The sequence below is a fragment of the Pelodiscus sinensis genome, chromosome 1 (assembly GCF_049634645.1).
Source record: "Pelodiscus sinensis isolate JC-2024 chromosome 1, ASM4963464v1, whole genome shotgun sequence".
Lineage (NCBI taxonomy): Eukaryota > Metazoa > Chordata > Testudines > Trionychidae > Pelodiscus > Pelodiscus sinensis.
This window is the reverse complement of record NC_134711.1, coordinates 240,885,361-240,908,201: the sequence shown is the minus strand read 5'-3', so window position 1 is coordinate 240,908,201 and position 22,841 is coordinate 240,885,361. Positions and strand designations below refer to the sequence as shown.

At 40.7% G+C, this 22,841-nt stretch overlaps 1 protein-coding gene across 5 annotated transcripts in view; it reads left to right on the top strand.

Annotated features, from left to right (window-relative positions):
* MYO16 (myosin XVI) overlaps positions 1–22,841 on the top strand; it is a 517,195-nt gene that overhangs the window by 474,771 nt on the left and 19,583 nt on the right. For 4 of the 5 annotated variants that reach the window (XM_075918615.1, XM_075918625.1, XM_075918604.1 and 1 more), the window contains 2 exons: positions 4,301–4,459; positions 11,675–11,766. In XM_075918615.1, the coding sequence (XP_075774730.1) occupies positions 4,301–4,459; positions 11,675–11,766 (251 nt within the window). The remainder of the gene's footprint in view (positions 1–4,300; positions 4,460–11,674; positions 11,767–22,841) is intronic. The other variant, XM_075918641.1, reaches the window with a different exon arrangement.

Below are 22,841 nucleotides of genomic sequence, written 5' to 3'. Positions count from 1 at the left end.
TATCATTCTTCACATAAGCTTTTATTTATTAGTTGTCAAGTTAAGATGCTGCCAATTTCTGCTGCAACGTACTTATGACAAGAGCAACAAAGTGAGTTTGAACAAACAGCCAGCACTCAAAAGTGCTGATTAGCATAATGACAGCTGTAGACGCTGTAGACACTGTATATATATATATATATTTATACTTTTTCTCCTAAAGAAACTTTGAAGTAGGAATAAGAGATCCTCCGGAATAGGTCTTATTTTCCGGAGAATCACGTCTAGACTGGCGCTTTTCTCCGGCTTATCTCCAAGCCAGAAAAAAGCGGCAGCCATGTTAATGCAAATACCGCGGGGGATATTTAAATCCCCCGCGGATTTTGCTATTCTGATGTGCTACATTAGCATCCCTTTTCCGGAAGGGATGCCAGTGTAGACGTAGCCTAGCTGTTCACTGTAGTGTTTTATTTCCATTGCTAACAATCAGCCAGGATATGTAGTAGCATTTGTCTGTTGGATGACTGGACTCTGCTACTTAGAAGTAGTATATATTCTTACCATGAGGAAGCAGTACCTTTCACTGCCATGTGTGGGTGCACATCACAGTGTGGATTCACCCTGCTTGTCAAAGTACAGGTTGGACGTCCCTTGTCCCTTGGGATCTGACCACTGCTGAACAAAGGGATTTGCTGGACCAGGGGAGGTTCCTCTCCTCCTGGCCCATGCTGCCCTGCTATCACTGGGCCAGGGCTCCAGCCTGGCTCCGGTGCTGCCCCAGCCCCACAGGTGAGAAAAACAAGAGAAGGAAAACTGCTTTTGTAGTGAGCCAGCCATTTCCACTCCCTGTTCAAACCCAGACTGATAGTGTCAAGTTTGCAAATACATTGCAGCCCTGCAGTTTCTCTTTGAAGTCTATTGTTGAGGATTTTTTGTTGAGAATGGACACCTTTAAATCTCTGTGTGTCCAGGAAGATTGAAGTTCTCTCCTACTGGTTTATGTATGTTACCATTCTTGATGTCTGATTTGTCTCCATTTATTCTTTTGCCTCAATACTGTCCTGTTTAGCCAATGTACATGGCAGAGGGGCTTTGCTGGAACATGATAGTATAGATCACATCAGTAGATGTGCAGCTGACTGAGCCCCTGATAATGGTGGAGCTGATGTGGTCCTATGATGATGTTGCTTGAGTAGATATGTGGGCAGAATTGGCAATGGGATTCATTGCAGGGATTGGTTCCTGAGTTAGTTTTTCTGTGGTGTGGTGCATAGTTGCTGGTATTTGCTTCAGGTCTGGGGGGGCTTTCTGTAAGTGAGGACTGGCCTGCCTTTCAAGGGCTATAGAATCATAGAATCATAGAATCATAAAATAATAGGACTGGAAGGGACCTCGAGAGGTCATCGAGTCCAGCCCCCCGCCCTCAAGGCAGGACCAAGCTCCGTCTACACCATCCCTGACAGATGTCTATCTAACCTGTTCTTAAATATCTCCAGAGAGGGAGATTCCACCACCTCCCTTGGCAATTTATTCCAATATTTGACCACCCTGACAGTTAGGAATTTTTTCCTAATGTCCAATCTAAACCTCCCCTGCTGCACTTTAAGCCCATTACTCCTTGTCCTGTCCTCAGTAACCAGGAGGAACAAATTTTCTCCTTCCTCCTTGTGACATCCTTTTAGATATTTGAAAACTGCTATCATGTCCCCCCTTAATCTTCTTTTTTCCAAACTAAACAAGCCCAGTTCATGAAGCCTGGCTTCATAGATCATGTTCTCTAAACCTTTAATCATTCTTGTCGCTCTTCTCTGTACCCTTTCCAATTTCTCAACATCTTTCTTGAAATGTGGCGCCCAGAACTGGACACAGTACTCCAGCTGAGGCCTAACTAGTGCAGAGTAGAGCGGCAGAATGACTTCACGAGTTTTGCTTACAACACACCTGTTGATACAACCTAGAATCATATTTGCTTTTTTTGCAACAGCATCACACTGTTGACTCATATTCAACTTGTGGTCCACTATAACCCCTAGATCCCTGTCCGCCATGCTCCTTCCTAGACAGTCGCTTCCCATCTTGTATGTATGGAACTGATTGTTCCTTCCTAAGTGGAGCACTTTGCATTTCTCTTTATTAAACCTCATCCTGTTTACCTCTGACCATTTCTCTAACTTGCTAAGGTCATTTTGAATTATGTCCTTATCCTCCAAAGAAGTTGCAACCCCACCCAGTTTGGTATCATCTGAAAACTTAATAAGCATACTCTCTATCCCAATATTTACATCATTGATGAAGATGGTGAACAGTACGGGTCCCAGAACAGACCCTTGCGGAACTCCACTTGTTATCCCTTTCCAGCAGGATTTAGAACCGTTAACAACAACTCTCTGACTACGGTTATCCAGCCAATTATGCACCCACCTTATCGTGGCCCTATCTAAGTTATATTTGCCTAGTTTATCAATAAGAATATCATGCGAGACTGAATCAAATGCCTTACTAAAGTCTAGGTATATGACATCCACCGCTTCTCCCTTATCCACAAGGCTCGTTATCCTATCAAAGAAAGCTATCAGATTAGTTTGGCATGACTTGTTCTTCACAAACCCATGCTGGCTATTCCCTATCACTTTATTACCTTCCAAGGTAATGAAAGCGAGGGATCGTTTTCCAGGACAGATTGTAGGGTATATCTGATGAACAGAGAGTTATCAGTTTTCCCCTCCCTTTGCATAGGGGTTCATTGTGCACATGTGATATAGACATAATTTGTCTTTGGAGGAGAATTGAAAGTAACTGTGGTAAGGCATGGATCCATACCCAGGGATTTAAAATGTGTTTAACTGTCTGAGCCAGGCCATCTTATGGACCTATCTGGAAATCAATCTGGGTGAGGCTTAGTCTGCAGAGGGGTTGTGTCAGTTTGGCATTTGCCTAGATGAGGAGGAAGGAGAGAAGATTTATGATGTTACACTTTACCTTTGTATACTGATTTTGCTGTCTGGTAGTGGTGGTTTTTATTATGGTAGCAGCTATAGAACCAAATCCAAGATCAGTACAAGGTCACCACACAAGCCCATACTAGGACATAGTCCCATAGCCCTGAAGAACTTATACAAAATATACAAGACAGACAAGTGAGATATGGAACTGTAATTATTCTTTATTCCCATTTTGTAGAGGGAACTGAAGCACAGATGGATTAAATGACTTGCTCAAGAACGTACAATGTCTGGGGCAGCAATTGAACCCAGTTATCTTGAGTTCCAGTCCAGGGCCTTGACACTATTTCAAGGCAATGCTTATGTTTGTTTCTGCAGACCGAAGTGGGAAAAGCAGAATGATAAATATAAGACACCCGATTCTATACTGCCTTGCACCAGCTGTCATCATCTACATTAGGACAGCAAGGCTACCATTAGAATCTGGTAATATTTATATCTTCTTTGCACAGCTGTCTATGACTACAGAAGGTGCTTGACAGTGGAGACCTATATCAAGATGAGAGACATTTGATATTGGAGGGACAGTCTCAAAACTATGTTTGTGACAGTTTTGTGTCTAAGGTGCTGGACTTTTGTGCCTTTTTCTTAGTTACCTTATCAGAAAGAATTTTTAAATAACTGTAGTGGCAGAAAATGGATATTTGTGATTCTTTTGTGTGAATGGTCACCTAAATTCTTCCCTGGAAGAAAGTGAGAGAAAGAAGAAACCATATGTGATAGTAATTAGACACGTCACTTAATGCACTACATATACTGAGATACTCCAGTAATGAGGGCAATATAAGCACCTCTGTGGAATAGAATGGAATCTAAAATTTAGGCAATATATTTGCCATGAACTTTCAGAGCAAGAAACTGTCATGCATAATAGAAGGAAGAAAGTTTGGTTTTGATTTTGTAGATGTTCAAGGGGTCTCTGCTTGCTGCTCGCTTTTGTGGCCAGAGACCATGAAAGCATAACGACAACAAGAGAGAAGCATGATGACATCATTCTGTCACCTGGCAGGAAAAACTTTTATATACATATCGAGAGAGAGATTTGTATGAAAAGAAACAGCAAAAATGAAACCCAGTTAATTCTTTGCTACTATAATTCTTCGCTACTTTACTTTGCAAATTGATTGTCTTTGCCTGAAGAATCAGTAATAGAAACCACTTTTTATTAGTTAATTGGTTTTCTAGTAAATTTAGTGTTTACTTAACATTCATTTAAAAAAGCAATTTGATGAATAGATAACAAATTACTGTGTGTGTGTGAGAGAGAAAGAAAAATATACTGTTTAGTGAAAAGCTGACGGGCTATTTATTTATATCAGGTGTTGAAACTAATATGAACTTCAAAAGCAGGGAAGATCCCACCACATCAGAAATTGAATCAGGAACCCAAGATAAAAATGCAAACAACCATGGAACTCAGTTGTCGAATCCACTGTCTGGTTCTGTAATGGCTGAAAATGGAAATTCAGTCTCAAATGGTAAGCAGATTTTAATCTGAAAAACATTCTAACATACTGCTACAGTGGTTTTTGAATTAGCTTTTTAAGATATAGTCAAACTCTAGAATGTTTTGAGTTGCAAAATATAAATATAAAACTGGATTAATTCTGTATTTATAAGTTGGTAAGCGTGTTTCCAATAACACCTGAGTATGAATGACATGAAATTGCCTTTGTCAAGGAATTTGTAGTTAGCTCACTATCTCATATATGTGGCCTTGAGAACTGAGAGTTCTGATCTTCTAATCAATGTAAAGTGGATTGAAAATGGAAAACATACTCTTCTTTTGGTGTTCCTTCTAATGAAAGCTGAGTAACTCATAGTTGCAAGTGGCACTGAATCCCTCTCTCCACCCCAACAAATTTACAAGTGCTTGGATCCTTCACTGCACTAATTGCCTCAAATCCCATTGATTTTAATCTATTTATGACTTGTCTAAACACAAAAGTTGTATGTGATAGTTAAATCAGTATCCCCACCTTAGTGCATCTACCATTATAGCCCATCCACATATGAAAAGGGATCATAGTACACTACTATAAGGAAGCTCTATTGGTATAACTGTATCCACACTGGAAGCTGTATCAGTATAAAAATTTCACAAAAAATCACATCCTGAATTTAAAATAGTTATACAGGTACAAAATCTATGTGTAGATTGGGTTTCTTATCTATCTAGGGTTTCGGCAGTATTTTCTAATGGCCTGAAGGGATTGTGAAGGTCAGCACTTTGCAATATTGAGCCCTAAATCTCCACATCTTTCCATTTTCAGAGTCTGACTGTTGACAGTTAAGAAATGAAATCATATTTTATACATTAAATGTACATGCATAAATAGTTTATAAGAGTCAATGCTTAAGAGTTTCCCTAATAAACGCTTAATCAGATGTTATGGAATCTAAAGGGTCGACAATTTGTAACCATTTATTGTTCCTATTGATGGTTTATAACCATCAGTAACCCATACTACTCACTTTGGCAACATGCTTATAACATCTATTAATAATTTATCAAACCTTTTAAAATTATTTATAAATAGAACCTTAACATTTAGCCTAAGCAGAAAGGTGTAATGATGAGGGCTGATTGGGAATTTTCCAAGAAAATGCTTTGTTTGTTCAAAAATGCCGATTTGCTTACACTGAATCTTTTTTTAGAAACATATCAGTTTTGATAGAATGTTAAATGGGAGAACATGAATGCGCCAAAGCAGGGACATGAACTTGGGTTTTGCACAGTCTAGATGAGTATCCTAATCCCTAAGACACTGAGGGTATTTCTACACTGGATGACTTTTTCAGGATACTGGAGATATACAGGCAGTCCCCGGGTTACGTACAAGATAGGGACTATAGGTTTGTTCTTAAGTTGAATTTGTATGTAAGTCGGAACTGGCTCCAGATTCAGCTGCTGCCACTGAAACTGACCAGGGGCTGACTACAGGAAGCTGGAGGCAGAGTTGCTCTGCCCCCAGCTTCCTGGAATCAGCCTGATCAGTTTCAACAGCTGCTGAATCTAGAGCCTGGGACAGAACAGCTGGGGCTCTGCCCAGTAGGTTCCCACAGGACCAACCCGGCAGCACCCCAGCTGCTCTACCCGAGGCGTCCCGCAACAAAAGCCTGGTCTGCTGGGGGGGGGGGGGCGCACTAGCTGCTGGGCGGCTTTACGAGCGTGTCGCTGGTCTGCTGGGGGGGTCCAGTGGCTTTGCTGGACCCCCCCCAGCAGACCAGGGGGACAGGGAGAAGCTTTTCTCGCCCCGGAAGACACGGGTGGCGATCCGCCGCCCGTGAGCTCCGGAGCCAGAAAAGTCCCGTTCGTAAGTGCGGATCCGAATGGATCCGTGTAAGTCGGGGACTGCCTGTACTGAAATAGCTACCCCGTGTCTACACAAGCTGCCCATTATTTCAAAATACTTTTCGAAATAACAGGCACGCTATTTTACCATTCTGGTAAACCTTATTGCTTGAGAGTTAAGGGATGGCTCAAAATAGCACATTATTTTGAAATTTGGTGCTATGTAGATGCATATGTTATTTTGAGTTTAGGGTGCCATGTAGACATACCAGAGTTAATTTCTAACATTCTGATCCAATGAACAGCTCCAACAGGAGAGAATGAGAGACACTCACCCCACCAAACAATAGCCTGTTGCTTAAGACACTTACCTAGGAAATGAGAGATACTTTCACTCTCTGTTGTCAATGCTCTTCACTGGTGGGATGGATAGGTACTTCTGTCTCATTTTTTATTAATACAATTGAAAAGTCTCAGTTTCATTTGACACTGGAATTAAACCAAATTCCAAAACTGTTTTTTAACAAAACAGAATTGTTTTTTAACAAAACAGAATTGTTGTTTTCCAGCCTACCCTACATTACATCAGTTAACAAACTGAAAAAGCTCTAGAACACTTTGCAAGGACAATTGAATGAATCTCTGATTCCAAAGATGATCTAATTTTAAAAAAGCAGAAAACTGCGTCAGTTATGACAGCTTAGTTTTTTGACTGTTTTAAGTCTGTTTTTTCTTTGGTATCATTAGAGAACAATGAAATATGAGAGTATGAGCATAAAATGTATCCCATATAAAGATATGGATTTACTCTTTTCTTGTTATGGTTACCAAACTCTGCTAACTTTCTGGAATATGAGGCATGACATGCTCTATTAATTATATGATATTTAATTTATAAAACTACCAAGTGCTAAGATGTACAGCAGTCTGGTTTCCATAGTAAAAAGTAGAAATCCAGATTCATAGATTTCTTATTTAAGCAAATACTGAAGCAATTTTTACATAAAATCTTGTCCTTTGCTGTCATGAAGAGTGAAGTGACTGTAACAATCCTCTGAAGTATGTACCAATAAAATAAATTTAAAATTAGCATATTCAAAAGAACAATCATTTTGACCAAGACTTTAATCATACTTATGAAAGAATCTGATGAATTATTTTAAAAACCATTACTAAGCAGCTAAAAAGTTGTCTGGCACAATCACCTAATAGACAAATGCTGTATCAAATTCAGAAGCTAAGTTTAATTAGTATGGAATTTTCATGGAAGTTTTTCATTTTTATTTATTGTAATCTTCCTCCTCCTTCGTTTGTCTTCCTTCAGTTTTTGCAGTAACAGCCTTGAACAGCAGAGCACCGTAACAGCACGGTGGTATTCCCCAAAGCACAAACCCTCCAGACCTACCATAATCCTTAGTTTAGCAGAAAGAACCACATAAGTATTTATCAACACATGGACAATAAGCAGAAATTTCATCTAGCACTTTATGGCCTACAGCTGAAAGGTGCTAGGCTGTAACAATAAAAAAGCAGAGTTGATGGAAGAAAGCACTCAAGTACTGAAGAGTGGGCTAATATAGCCATGATCTTGGTAAATTCCAATGTATGGAGATTTACTTTTTATCCCTTCCAAATATTAATTAAAATGTGGTGGAAGAGAGCTCAGAAAAACAAATTATTTTATAGTGGTTGTCGTTAATCATTTTTCTTACACTCACTACGCTGGGTGGGACATGCAGGTCTTTTTTGTGAACTCAGGAGACAAATCCACAAACTCTTGTAGCCTGCACTACCCGTGTCTCTAGGAAGAGGCCCATGTAATGGCTTGTAATCGCTGCAGAGGTTACTTGAGTTATAACATAAATGTTTCCCCCAGCTCAGGTCCTATCCACACACAAAACACATTCACTCAAGTGCAGTGGTGTTATTAATTCAAGCTGGCTGGTTCATCCGGCAGCATAAGCTAACATTCAAATTAGCACAATTCATCAACTGCTGACACAACTGCTCTGCACTTCTGTCGCTGGCAGTTTGAAGTGTTATTTTGTAGTGTGGCCACTCCTGAGCTAGCTAGTTTGAGAGAAGTTAGTTCAAGTGTACATAACTCGAGTTAACTCTGAAGCGAAGACATAAGCTAAGCTAAATAATAGCTTGGCATTTCAAGTATTACTTTCCAACTGGATTCAGTGGCAGTTTCAGAAGTTGCTTATTTAGTCCTGATCTACACTTAAAGAATTTGCCAACATAACTGTGTGATTCAGAGAATGAAAACCCCACATAAGTATGCTAACAAAAGTCTTACTGTAAACCTGGTTATAGGATCAAAGACGTCCTTTTGCCAGCATAGCTTATTTTATGGAGGGATCTGCTATAATCTGTAACAGCAAAAGCACATTTGTGGCTATGAGCTACATTTCTACTAGCAGTATTTACCAATATTGCTGTAGGAGAAAACCCTTTCCGGTGAAGACAAAGCATTGCACGTGGCCATGTGACAAGGCTACATGACAGAGAGTCTTTACCTTTTTTTTTTTTACTCACACTTTCCCCTAACTTTTGGTTAGTTTTTGTTGTTGTTGTTTGTTGTTTTTGCTTTGGAACCACCATTCCCTAAATAGGACTTCCCAATGAAATCCAGATGAAGAGGGGCCACTAATATATTGATTCCAATAACTTCACTCCTTTGATCCTGCTGCCTAACTGTGAATAGGCTAAGAAACTTTTAAAAAGCACATACTTTAATATCCCCAGTGTCTTCAGGGCAGTATTACTCAATTTCATGAGCTGATGAACATTGCAACCATGCATACCAGCTTGGAACACCAGTCACTGAAATTTGGCCCACAGCCCTTTCCATCAAGAAGGAGAGGTGGCTGGGTCAAATTTTAATCAGTGGCATTGTGAGCTCATGAGTGAATGAGAAGGCTTGGTGCACTACCCTACAAGTTTAATGCACCCTCTGCTTTCTCCTGGTTGAAAAACACTGGCATAGAAGAAGGCTTTTTTGAGAGAAAAAGAATAAAAACCAGGCAAGGTAATATAGGAGATAATCTGTATAGGTTATACTTCTGACTTTCATATTTTTTATTTTACTGCCTCTCAAAGTATTTGGAAGAAAACAAAGCTGGATGACTCTGTCAAGCTGGTGTTGATTTGGGTTAAACCAGAAGCTCCTCTATTAAACCTGACCCAGAGACCATGATTTGTGCTCAAACCCGAGCTTCTAGTTCCAACAACTTTTGCTCTAATGGTTGTGCCCCTGCTAACTGATGTTTCCAACTTCGTGCTGAATTATGTGGTTATTATTCAGTGCACAGCTGTGGTATCCTAATATTTACCCAAGTGTATGTAAAGGAAACCTTTCGGCATGTAATCTACAACTCCATTTATCTTTCCAAACTCCACCAGCTCTCTGCTTTCCATGTCCACGCTGACGTACTTCTTTGAACTTCGGTGTACATGGAAACTGTACTTATTTGATAAGACATCTAATCTAAGTACCTTACATAGAAATAAACAGATGAATCACTGATGCCTGGGGCTTAGATCAAGGCTATCCATTAACAGTGTCCTGATGTGGAAGGATATACTACAGTATTCTTTTTTAAAAACCATTAGTGGCTAAGAAAATATTTTAGTTCAATTTTATGATCTTGAATCACACAAGTACTTCACATTAGTTCTTACAGTGCCCACTTAAAATAGCATTCTACGTTAGAAGAATGTGGATGATTCTTTAATCACATGCATTGAGATAAAGCAAGAATAACTCCCATTATATCACTGAACAGGCATCTAGTTTATAACTGTAGTGAGATCAGTATAAAGCAGGGGTGTGGAATCTTCTCCTATCTCCTTCTCCTACCTTCTGCCCCCTAAAAAAATCAGTCACGGGTCACACACAGCCCAATGGAGAAGGGGCTTCTCCTAGGCTCTGGTACAGGGGGCAAAAATGAGGGGTTCAGGATGTGGGAGGGGGCTCTATGCTGAGACAGAGATTTGGGGTACAGAATGCAGTGAGGGCTCTATTTGGGAATGTGGGCTCTGGGGAGATGCTGGGCTCAGGAGTGCAGGAGTGGGCTCAGGTCAGGGGGTTAGGGTAAGGATGGGAGACTAGTATCTGGGAGGGAGTTAGAGTGCTGGAGTGGGCTCAGGGCACAGGCAGAGGGACATGGGGTCTGGGAAGGGGTTAGGGTGCAGGAGGGGGTTCTGACCTGGGTCAGAGAGTTCAGGGTGCAGATGTGGGCTCTGGAAGGGAGTTTGGATGCCGAGGGCTCAGGGCTGGAGCAGAGGATTGGGATGTGGAAGCGGATCTGAGCAGTGGAGTATGGCAGGGGATGAAGGTTCCAGAACGGAAGAGGGGGCTCTAGGCTGTGTGGATATGGGAGGGAGTTAGACTGTGGGAGGGGTCTCTGGACTGGAGCAGAGGGTTGGGGTGCAGGACACTTACCTCAAGTCATTGGCACAGCAGGACTAAGGCATGTTTTCTGCCTGCCATGGCCCCCACACACTCCCTGACATGGCCAGCACATCCTCATGGCCCCAGGGACAAAGGGGAAGGTGCCTTTGCACACTGCACTCGCCTATGGGAACAGCACCTGGAGGTGAGGACATCATATAGAACTTCCCTTTTCACCACGAGCCAGCACTGGCAGCTCTAGCCCAGTGGGGGGAACCAAGGCTCAGGGCTTTTAGCCCTGGTACAGAGACATGCCGCTGCCTCAGAGAAATTAAGCAAGCAGTTGGATCCAGCCCACAATGCAGTACAAGTGCTCATTTTAGTATATTGTTTATTAAATTTTGGAACTCTGATTATGTTGCTAAAGATTTCATGCCTTTTATAGGCAATATGCAAAAAATTGCAAAGAGTGAAGTAAACAAAGAAATTTAACACTTGATTGTGAAGGAAAGGACGTTCTTATGATGAAGATACTAAATTGGTACTAGGAGATAAAGGTGTAATGTCCAGCTTTTCCATGGATTTCCTAAATGATCTTAGAAAATTCATTTAGAGCCAGGTCTTGGCCCTCTGCTCTGTCCATTTTCACTGTCACAGTGGTACAAAGGATGGAAAATTGTTCTAAGAGAGAAACCAAGATTCCCCTGATATAGGGGAAAATCCCTGGCTGGTATAAAGGCATCATAATCTATATTATAAAGTCTTCCAGCATCAGTGTTCTCTCGTAAAATGACACATACGCCAACAGCATTGTTTGTAGCTGATAAATAATAACAATAATTTATCTCTTGGAAAATTTCAGCAAGCCTAGGTATAGTAATATGTCATCACATTTATGAGTTTTATACTCAGTAAAAAGTGTCAAGCATTTTCAATCTCTGGCTGAAAGTCAGGCACTGTACAAATGTCAGGCTATAAGTTAGTATTATTCTGCTTTAGGTGTACCAGAAGAAAATGAATATTCAAGATTCTCAGCCAGCACTGCAGCAAGCTCATCAAATCAAAGGCATAGGGAGAGCCACACTAGTCAGGTAAATATTTTACAGATATTCTAATATACTCTGCTGAAATGAGTAAGAATGCTCACAGACACTGCTTACTGAAAGCATTCCCTATTCACATGTTGGTGTTGGCTTTGAAAAATACAACTTTCCCTAAAAATTATTCTATTTATATTAAGCCAAATACAATTATTACTGTGCTTTTCAAACTTTTTCTTCTATGATCTTTCTGGAGGTTTCTAATGTCACAATTATGCTGTTTTGTGAGGGCATAATTTTCAGGAATTTTGACTCAGCGACTTGAGCGAAAGAGGACACTGATCTCTCCCAAGCTATTCACCTTTGCGCCAGAAAGATCTGAATATTAATCAGCTTCTTAAGAAAAAATTCATAATTATATAGGCTCCGTGCAAAAGTATTGAAGTCACTGAAAATATCATTAGGTACAAAAGGAGTATAAAAATTGCACCTTAGTTACTTTGAAATTAATTAATGGAACATAATGTGAAGTATTGCAAACATAAAATTAACACTAACATGCATTAAGTAAAACAAAGCTAGGCAATGGAGAATTGTAAGTAATGTATTTTCTTCATTCTTTTCTTCAGTCAGAACTTTATATGTAACCTGAAATACTTTGCATTCCAGTTATTCATTTTGGTTCAGGCATTTGGCCTTCAGGCCATTATTTTCTACCTTACTTCATAGATAGAATTAGTGCTTTAAATTTGTAATCCGCATATGTTCTATCCTGTCTTTAAAAAATAGAATTGTGAGCCATGATTCATTTGAGACTGTCAAAAATTTGCTGTAACTGCCAAATGAAGTCCAAGGGGAAAATGTGTTAGACTGGAGAGGAATTTCCTCATTAGTAAGTTCTGATTAGATGATGCAATTTTCAAAAATTTTTGCTAAAAGGTAAGGGATATGCTTTGTCTAAATGTATACGATTTTTACTGTTTGCCAAAAATAGAACAAACTATCTGAAACAACTAAGGCAAAATCCTGGCCCTACAGTCAATGGGAATTTGTCGGTGAGCTGAACTGGGCCAGAATTTTACGCTTATTACCACAGTCAGTCTGAATCTAACCTTGAAAAACCACAGGTTCTTCCAGGTTCTGCACAGGTACACAAGCCAAGGAGGTCCAAAGATCCTCATTCTTTTCCATTCCCCCATGCAAATGCTCTGACAACCACAGTAATTATTCTCAGAGTACAAAAGCTATTGGAGACTTCACTCAAAAGCCATGTTAACCTCTTCAAAAATGTTGCTAATATTCCCTATCCTCCCCTGCCCTGAGCCAAACACCAAAATTGCTTTGGTACAGGCAGCCAAATATACTATAAGGTGGTGCAGTAGCCACAATCTCCAGAGCTTAACATGGTACTGTAGTTACCTGGGGGACAAAGGCACAGATCCTCAAAGGTATTTAGGCACCTAATTTCCATTAATTCTAGTGGGATTTAGGCACTGAAATTCCTTCATGGATGTGAGTGAAAGATATATATTGGTTTGTCAACAGGAAAGAAATTCTTGAGTGGTTACTCCAGATTGTACTTATTTCCCAGTCTTTCCTAAAGATTTATCTAACAGAAATTCACAAAGGCATATGCTAATAATGAAAACAGATACTATTTTATATCAGCATCAACCCCTGCATACCATACAATTTATTAGTAGAAGTTTTGTTATGTGTTTTGTTGTGTGTGCATGTTAACAGTACAGAAATCATAATAAATACCAGGTGTTACAAAAGGAGAGTAAATGCTGCATCATTGTCACTTTGAAATTGTTGTTTGTGCTACTTAATGTAAAGTGATTAAGGAATGTAAGGTAATGTTAATTAAGTGCACTTACTGTAAACAAAAGCATGACAAATCAAGGAACTCACCAGTTAAAGCAATGTTTACATCCACACCAAATACAGTTCAAACGCCTTGCCACCCAAATGCCATAAACTTGAAGCCACTCACAGAAACCTTGTCTCCCAAATAAATTCCACCTAATGTTCTCAAAATGCATAGCTACGAGAGCAATCTTATATACAACTTCAGTAAGATGAAGCTATTGTGGCAAAACTCTGTGGGTCTCACACTACTGGCGGATAGTGTTAGCCTCAGAGGCTCACTGTGGCTCTTCACATGGCCTCTTTTTCTTCACTAGAGGCAGGAGACACAGCCTACTGAGCCATACTCATCGCACGCTAGTTCATAAGTTTGGGGTAAAATCCCCTCTGGAGTCCTGATCTCCCTTCTCAAGGCAGAGGTTGAGATGTTGTGGGGAACCTGGGCCCGCCCACTACTCCAGATTCTGGTCTAGGGACCCTAAGGTAGCAGCAACAGGCAGGGTTACTGCCACTCTCAATTCTAGCAGCTTTTCCCTGGGCCACTTCCCCAAACACTCCCTCCCAGCACCTTTCCTTTGGGACCTGCTCATCAGTCCCCCGCTCACACCCACACAGCTTCTCCACACAGCACTCCCTACTTCCTGTCCTTCATTCTTGTCCTTCCCCCTTCCTACTCTGGGGGGAGCCCTTTTAAAGCAGCACTACAGGCCTTAATTGGCTGCAGGTGTTTAATTAGCCTGTGGCATCTAGCAAGCTCTAATTGACCCCAGGTGCCTGCCTGATTATGCTGGACTTAAGCTTTGGCCTTTTTTTACTCAGGGAAGAGAAAGCTGTTTACCCAAGCTCCAGTATGTATTCCCTCCACCAGTGAACGGCAGATGGCTGGTCTGGGTCTGTCACAATATGTTATTGCTACCACAGAAAACGGGCTTCCATTTTATGCTTTTCCAGTACAATCTGCTCTAATGTACGCACACATCCCAAAATGTCGCTACAGACCTACTACCAAGAAAAAAAAAGTCCTGAAAGAAATCTGTGTTCATTCTTTTCAGCAGAGAGATGTCAAAATTCACACAATGAAAAGCATTCCTCATTCTGTGTATGCTATGAAATGTATTTGACAATGACTTGTTTTAATTACAATTGGCATTTCTTAGCAGACTGCTGGTGACTCTAGCAATATGAAAGCCTAGGATAAGTCATTTGTCTGTGCTTCTCTTCATTAGCCTTAATCTCTTAACTGCAATTCTTTTACAAACATATCAGACAAAGATTATTGCATAGATCTGTAAAGATCCTAATTGTTATATAGGAAGAGGCATATTTGGGACTGAAACCGAGTCTTTGGATACCTTGGCAGATGCTCTGTCACTTCAGCTAAAGGAAACTGATTCATTAGCTGGTAGAGTCTTTTTATACTTATGCCTTTTTATATGTTATTGAGAATTGCTTATAGTGTTGGGAAAATTTAATTTCACTTTCCTCGCACCATCTCATTACTCATGGTATATCTCAGATAAAGTTATGGCAATATCATTCATGGCACATGTTACACTCATTGCAACAAAAGCACACATACACACATTAAAAAGAAAATTTCAAGTCCATTTAGAGGGGCATAACATGTATAGCTTCAGTGGCTTTTAATTTTAAATAATAATGAAGTTTTAATATAATTTAGAATTAGCACCAAATAGCCACTAGTTACTTGGGTGATTATCCCAAATCCTGGTTGTGACAATTTTTAACAAAAAACAATAGGGTTTTGATAACAATTTCATTTTCATCCAAATGTTTGGATTTTTTCGACATATTAAAATGAAAAATGTTAACAGACTATTTCATATTTAATAATTGTTAGAAAAATCCTACTCTCTCTCTCACTGCAAAAGAGGGAGTAAATTTAAAAATAGAAGAGTGGAATTTTTCCTACCAAAAGAAAGTGAATTTCACAGTGAAATTTTGTTTCAAAACCTTTGATCAGGAATGAATTTTCTTCAGAAGAAATGAAATTTTTTTCTTTTAATAAAATATTGGAAAACATTCATATTTTTTTCAACCAGCATTAATCAACCCTTTACTGACCATTTATGGTTTCATGACTTCATGGTCATAGTTTCCAGGTTCAGGAGAATATGTAAATAGCAAGTGAATGCCAGATAAAAACATGTGGATTGTGACTTTGCACTGGGTGTGGTGCAGAAGCCTTAATCTCTTCCTTCTTGCATCCTTAAACAGTATGATGGCCTGGATTGGGTGTCCTAGATCTCCAGTCACAGAAAGATGGCTGTGTTAGTCTGTATCTGAAAAAAACCGAGTTCTGTGGCAGTCCCTAAGGTGGCGCAGGACTCCTCATTGGTTTCATAGATCTCAGGATCAGTGGCCCAAAGAAAGACCAGTTACAGACTGGTGTAGTGTTCCATTTGGGTAAATATACTCAGATATGATCTTTACAAAAATGTGTTAATGCACAACCATGAGGGTTTTTTTCACTAAATGGGGATTCCAGACTCCATTAATTCTTTTATTTAATAGAAAATCTTTCTTGCCAATTCTGTTGTAAAGACAACCTTCAAAATGTAAACTGAAGTTGTACAGTAAAGCTACTGTTGGAGGAAATGATTTTAGAATCATGGAATCATAGAACTGGAAGGAACCTTGACAGGTCATCATGTCCAGTCCTCTGCATTCATGGCAGCCCAAGCACCATCTAGACTATCTCTGACAACTGTTTGTCTAATCGCCATAGGCAATTTATTCCAATGCTCCTAATGTCCAACATAAACCTCCCTTACTGTAGTTTAAGCTCATTGCTTCTTGTCCTATCTTCAGAGGATAAAGAGATAAGAGCTCTTGAGCAAAAAGGCTTATTCCTTGTAGAAAAAGGAATAACTCTTGCTCAAAAAGCCCTCTCTTCTTACGATTTACTGTACATTTTCTTGCGCAAAAATGCGCTTGTAGTGTGGATGCTCTGTGAGTTTTTTCACAAAAACGGCTGGTTTTGTGCAAAACCTCTTCAGTGTAGACATATCCTCAGAGTGATGAGCTTCAACAGGAGAATGCCCCCATAGGATTTTTGATAGAAGGAGTCCACCACTATGTGAGAATGGTGCCTAAATTCCCCTTGCAAATACAGTAATTCCTCATTTAACACTATAGATATGTTTCAGAAAATGATCGTGTTAAGTGAAAACGTGTTATGCGGGATCAATTTTCCCATTGAAAATAATGGAAAAGGTGGGGGTTGCGTTTCAAGTGGTGGTATCGGTTGGGACCGGGACATAAGATTGGGGGGAGAAAGAAGACTGGGTTACAGCAGGAAGGGGAGGTGTTTGGCTCTGGGGAAGGGAAGGGGAGGAGAAGGGAAGGGGGATTGGGTTGGGAGTATGCCCCTGTGATGGGTCTGCCGGGACCCGCACTGAGTCCGGCGAGGGGGGGTCACCGGGGAATGGCGTGGCAAGTGGCAAACCCTCCACCGCTTTTCAGGGAGGGGGGGAAGCCCCATGCAGCCGCCGGCAATGGGCTGGCTGGGAAAATCGTGCTATTCCGGGGACGGTCGTGTAATTCAAGACGTTCCCTAAAAAAAAAATTGTGCTATCGCGAAAACATGTTAAGCAGGCACGTGGTAAATGAGGAATTACTGTATAGCTTAAAAACAACATTTTCATAATATCAAAATTGTTCATTGTAACATTTCCAATTTTTTTTATTTCATTTGAAACAATTAGCCAAAATCAACATGAACATAAAATGTTTCAGTCGCCCCCGATCTGAATTTTTCTGCAAAAAAATAAATTTAATCCAAAGAGTTTTGTCAAGTGCTACCAGCCACTCCACGTGAAACCAAATACTTTCTGAGCTCTTTACCTCTGCAAGTAGGGATTGCCTATATTTTGTACACAATTTTTATTAACATTTTCTGCCCTGGTCAAGCCCTGTGGCTTGGGAGATGAAGAAAAAGAAATACAACGGTGAGAAAAGAGCAGGCTGACTAAAGGTTTCCATGTCTTAATGTGGGAATCAAAAAGCAGCACGGATAATCTGTAAAATGGGTGATGGAGCAACTAAGTGATAAAGAACAGATGGAAAGTGATGGGAAGGACAAATTAGTGGGGGAATGATTGTGGAGATAAGATGGGAAGCAAACAAAGGATAACTCAAACAAATGGCTTGGAGCAAAGACAAGAAGAAGGAAGGCATAGAAGAGAGGCTGGAAGAGAAGAAAGGCAAAGGAGAGAGGCAGGAAGAGATGTGGGAATATGGATAAAATGAGGAAAGAAGAAAAGGAGAAATAGAGACAGAACAAGAATAATGAAAAAAGATATTAAAATGACAGGAAAGGGAAAACATATAGGGAAAATAAAATTAAGGAGACTAAAGGATAGAGAGAGACAAATAAATGGAATCAACATGTGTTTCAAATAACTCTGAGGTGAGTAAATTATTTTATTTATTCATGCCTTTGTATTTTTTCTATATCATCCTGTAAGACAAAGGGGAGTTGAAAGAATTTTATAATGTACGTAATATGCATATATTTTCAGTAATACTTACTATGCAAAATAGTTCTCAACCCAGATGTTACCTATGTTTCTCTGAACCTGAAGCTAAGGTAACTAAATCCTATTCTCCAGGAAGTATTAGTAAAATAATCAGTGTATATTTAGGAAGGAGACACAGCACCTCCATCTGTTAAGTGATTTGGTACAACCATATATATCATAGAATAACAGGTGTTCAACTTGGTATTCCCATTTGATTTTCTCTTTGGCCCACTGTATGACACACTTCATTTCCCCAGAGATTTTTTTCAAAGTCCCACACTGACTTCTGTTGCAGAGCTGTTCAGTCTACACTTCACTATCATTCTTGGGAAGTTTCCCCATGCTTCAAACAGGCTTTGAATTTACACCACCAAAAGAATAGGTAAGTGATCCCAATACCAGCAAAAGAAATACCCAGGAGTACATCCTCTCTTATATCCCACACACTAACCTCCATGCTGTTAGTAAGCCAAAATACAACACACAATAACACTTCTCCCCTCCTTATATATTAGCAGCCATTATTATGTATCTAAAGTAAATTTAGCAGCTGCTACTTAGATTCATCCAGGTTCAAGTAATTTCTTACTGAGTTAGGGGCTCTTGGGCTTGAAGCATCCACTTGGGGCTCAGCAAATATATCAGTCCTGATTTATTAGCTCGGGTCATTTACTTGAAAGGTGAACTCAAATTTATAATAAATATCCTAATGTAAAAAGATAGCAAAAAAGCATTGGCCAAATCTAAAACTGAAAATCATGGAGCCCCTCTTCAGTAGATGCCATCATCTTCTGATACTTAGCTACTAAAAGGACTATAAATGGAGTCACACAATTAAGGGGGTGAAAATTCACCCTAAGCCTCCAAGTCTTGAGATCACTTTTAAGGACTGGCCACAGGGTGGCATTATTGGGGCTCGATTGTGCCACTGGGATCCCTTGGGTTAAAAGTCCATCTTTTTTTTATTAGGCTGCCTTCTGCCTCTTTTGGAGGCAGGTACTGCTTCTGGAGTGGGGGGAATCAGAACCTGTAACTAGGACTCCAAATGCAGTTTGTCCACATGCTATTCTCAGTCTTGCATCATGTTCCTCTGTCTGATTTTTTCTTTCACAGACATCCTGCTCCAGCTTCTCTCTCTCTCTCTTCCTGAAAGAAACACTTGCGTTTGCTGCCTGAGTCAGAGTTGCTGCTTAAAAGTGTCTGATACTGCTTTCAGGCTAGCTACTTCCTGTTCTTTCTTAATTTTATCTTTCACTAACTCCTCCATTCTTGTCTTTAACTCATCTGTCTCATTATCTACTACCAGCGGTACTATCTGCTTACAGAGTTTAGGAATATCCCAGGGCCACTTAAGCTTCCAGGTTACCAAGATCCATTACCATATTCCTGTACAAACTCTGCTAGGCTAGTACCCAAAACCATTTCCAATCTTTCATTCTTTCCAGGTGTTCCCTTTCCTCTGACATGTTTTCTCCCTCCGTGAGGCTAGCCTCAGTCCTAAGTCCCAGTATCAGAAGGTATCCATAAATTGACACATGGACGATGACATGCAAATTACAGTTAAAACCCTGCCTTGCCATACTCAAGTCTGCTGTGTAGGAAAGATAGAAAATATGGCAAAAGACCAGCTTGGCTTAACAAGGAGATCTTGCATGATCTCAAAATAAAAAAGGAGTCATATAAAAAATGGAAACTAGGACAAATAACAAAGGATGAATATAGGCAAGCAACACGGGAATGCAGGGGCAAGATTAGAAAGGCAAAGGCACAAAAAGAGATCAAACTAGCTACAGGCATAAAGGGAAACAAGAAGACCTTTTATAAATACATTAAAAGCAAGAAGAAGACCAAGGACAGGGTAGGCCCACTACTCAGTGAGGAGGGAGAAGCAGTAACAGGAAACTTGGAAATGGCAGAGATGCTCAATGACTTCTTTGTTTCGGTCTTCACCGAGAAGTCTGGAGGTGTGCCTAACGTAGTGAATACAAGAAGAGAGAAAGTAAGTTTAGAAGATAGGATACACAAAGAACAAGTTAAAAATCACTTAGGAAAGTTAGATGTCAGCAAGTCACCAGGTCCTGATGAAATGCATCCCAGGATACTCAAGGAGCTGATAGAGGAGGTATCTGAGCCTTTAGCTATGATCTTTGAAAAATCATGGAAGACAGGGGAGATACCAGAAGACTGGAAAAGGGCAAATATTGAACCCATCTATAAAAAGGGGAATAAGAACAACCCAGGAAACTACAGACCGGTCAGTTTAACATCTGTCCCAGGGAAGATAATGGAGCAGGTAATTAAGGAAATCATATGCAAACACTTGGAAGGTAATAAAGTGATAGGGAATAGCCAGCATGGGTTTGTGAAGAACAAGTCATGCCAAACTATCTGATAGCTTTCTTTGATAGGATAACGAGCCTTGTGGATAAGGGAGAAGCGGTGGATGTCATATACCTAGACTTTAGTAAGGCATTTGATACGGTCTCGCATGATATTCTTATTGATAAACTAGGCAAATATAACTTAGATAGGGCCACGATAAGGTGCATAATTGGCTGGATAACCGTAGTCAGAGAGTTGTTGTTAACGGTGCTAAATCCTGCTGGAAAGGGATAACAAGTGGAGTTCCGCAGGGGTCTGTTTTGGGACCAGTACTGTTCAATATCTTCATCAATGATGTAGATATTGGGATAGAGAGTACGCTTATTAAGTTTGCAGATGATACCAAACTGGGTGGGGTTGCAACTTCTTTGGAGGATAGGGACATAATTCAAAATGACCTTAGCAAGTTAGAGAAATGGTCAGAGGTAAACGGGATGAAGTTTAATAAAGAGAAATGCAAAGTGCTCCACTTAGGAAGGAACAATCAGTTCCATATATACAAGATGGGAAGCGACTGTCTAGGAAGTAGCATGGTGGAAAGGGATCTAGGGGTCATAGTGGACCACAACTTGAATATGAGTCAACAGTGTGATACTGTTGCAAAAAAAGCAAATATGATTCTAGGTTGTATCAACAGGTGTGTTGTAAGCAAAACTCGTGAAGTCATTCTGCCGCTCTACTCTGCACTAGTTAGGCCTCAGCTGGAGTACTGTGTCCAGTTCTGGGCGCCACATTTCAAGAAAGATGTGGAGAAATTGGAAAGGGTACAGAGAAGAGCGACAAGAATGATTAAAGGTCTAGAGAACATGATCTATGAAGCCAGGCTTCATGAACTGGGCTTGTTTAGTTTGGAAAAAAGAAGATTAAGGGGGGACATGTTAGCGGTTTTCAAATATCTAAAAGGGTGTCACAAGGAGGAAGGAGAAAATTTGTTCCTCTTGGTTTCTGGGGACAGGACAAGGAGTAATGGGCTTAAAGTGCAGCAAGGGAGGTTTAGATTGGACATTAGGAAAAAATTCCTAACTGTCAGGGTGGTCAAATATTGGAATAAATTGCCAAGGGAGGTGGTGGAATCTCCCTCTCTGGAGATATTTAAGAACAGGTTAGATAGACATCTGTCAGGGATGGTGTAGACGGAGCTTGGTCCTGCCTTGAGGGTGGGGGGCTGGACTCGATGACCTCTCGAGGTCCCTTCCAGTCCTATGATTCTATGATTCTAAGTCCAAACTATGGTAACTAGTCTCTGTTTTCCAAGCAGTATCAGGAAATAAATCAGTGGGGGGACACAAAACCTCCATCTGGTGAATGATTGGTATACCAAGAGTGTTTCCACCCCAAAATCTTTTTTTTAGCCTAAAGCACACATAAAAACCTAGCAATACTCTAGAACAGTGGTCCATGGCCATCTTGCAGTTGGGCTGTTGGCTCGGGGCTTACCTCACCCCTGCAGCGGGGAGCTTGCACTGGTGTTCCAGCCTTTAACCCCCCACCGTGAGGTAGGAGTGGTAGTGCTGGCTTCCCTCTTCAGGAGAGGATGAGCTTCATGGTCTGGATCTGGCTTGCATGGGAAGGAAGCAGCTCTGCACACTGCCGCTCCCCGTTCCTCTTGGCTAGGGCAATAGCAACACAGGAAACTGCTTACCTGCAGGCTTTCTTCGCTGCTACCATTGGCTGGAATCACAGCCAATGGGAGCAGCAGGGGTGGTGCTTGGGAGCAGTGCAGCGCACAGAGCCAGGTAAGTTCCCCCTCCCTATCTCACTCATGCCCAGACTCTACACCTCCATCCCCCCCCCACACACACCCTCCTGCTGAGAACATCCAACCCCCAACCCATTCCTGCACCTTACCTCCCAACCAGACCCCACACCCTCAGCCCCCTCCTGCAACCAATCTCCTGACTCACTACTGAATCCTACTCCTGGCTAGAGCCCATATCCCCACCCTCTCTTTCACCCATTTTTTTCATCATGGGGAGATGGTTGGTGGTCCATGGAAAAGTTTGTGTTGAATGTAGTGGGCCCCAGGCCAAAAAGTTTGAGAACCACTGGTCTCAAAGCATCCCATAGATATAATTACTCAAAGTCTGAGGTGTTATCAAATGATTCAGCAGCAGGATTCAGTGGCCAGCGTTTTTCCTAGCCACTGGGGAAATAAGTGTCAGTCTTCTAGCTTGTAGAAATCTTCTTGAGTTTCTCCCAAGCTTCTCTGAAGTGCACTCACTAACTAAATTGTTTCATATGTGACTTCTCACAAAGCACTCATAGTAACTTTTAATAGGCTGGGGTTTGCCTTGCAACATCAAAGACTCTAATTCTTACTTATTGACACAG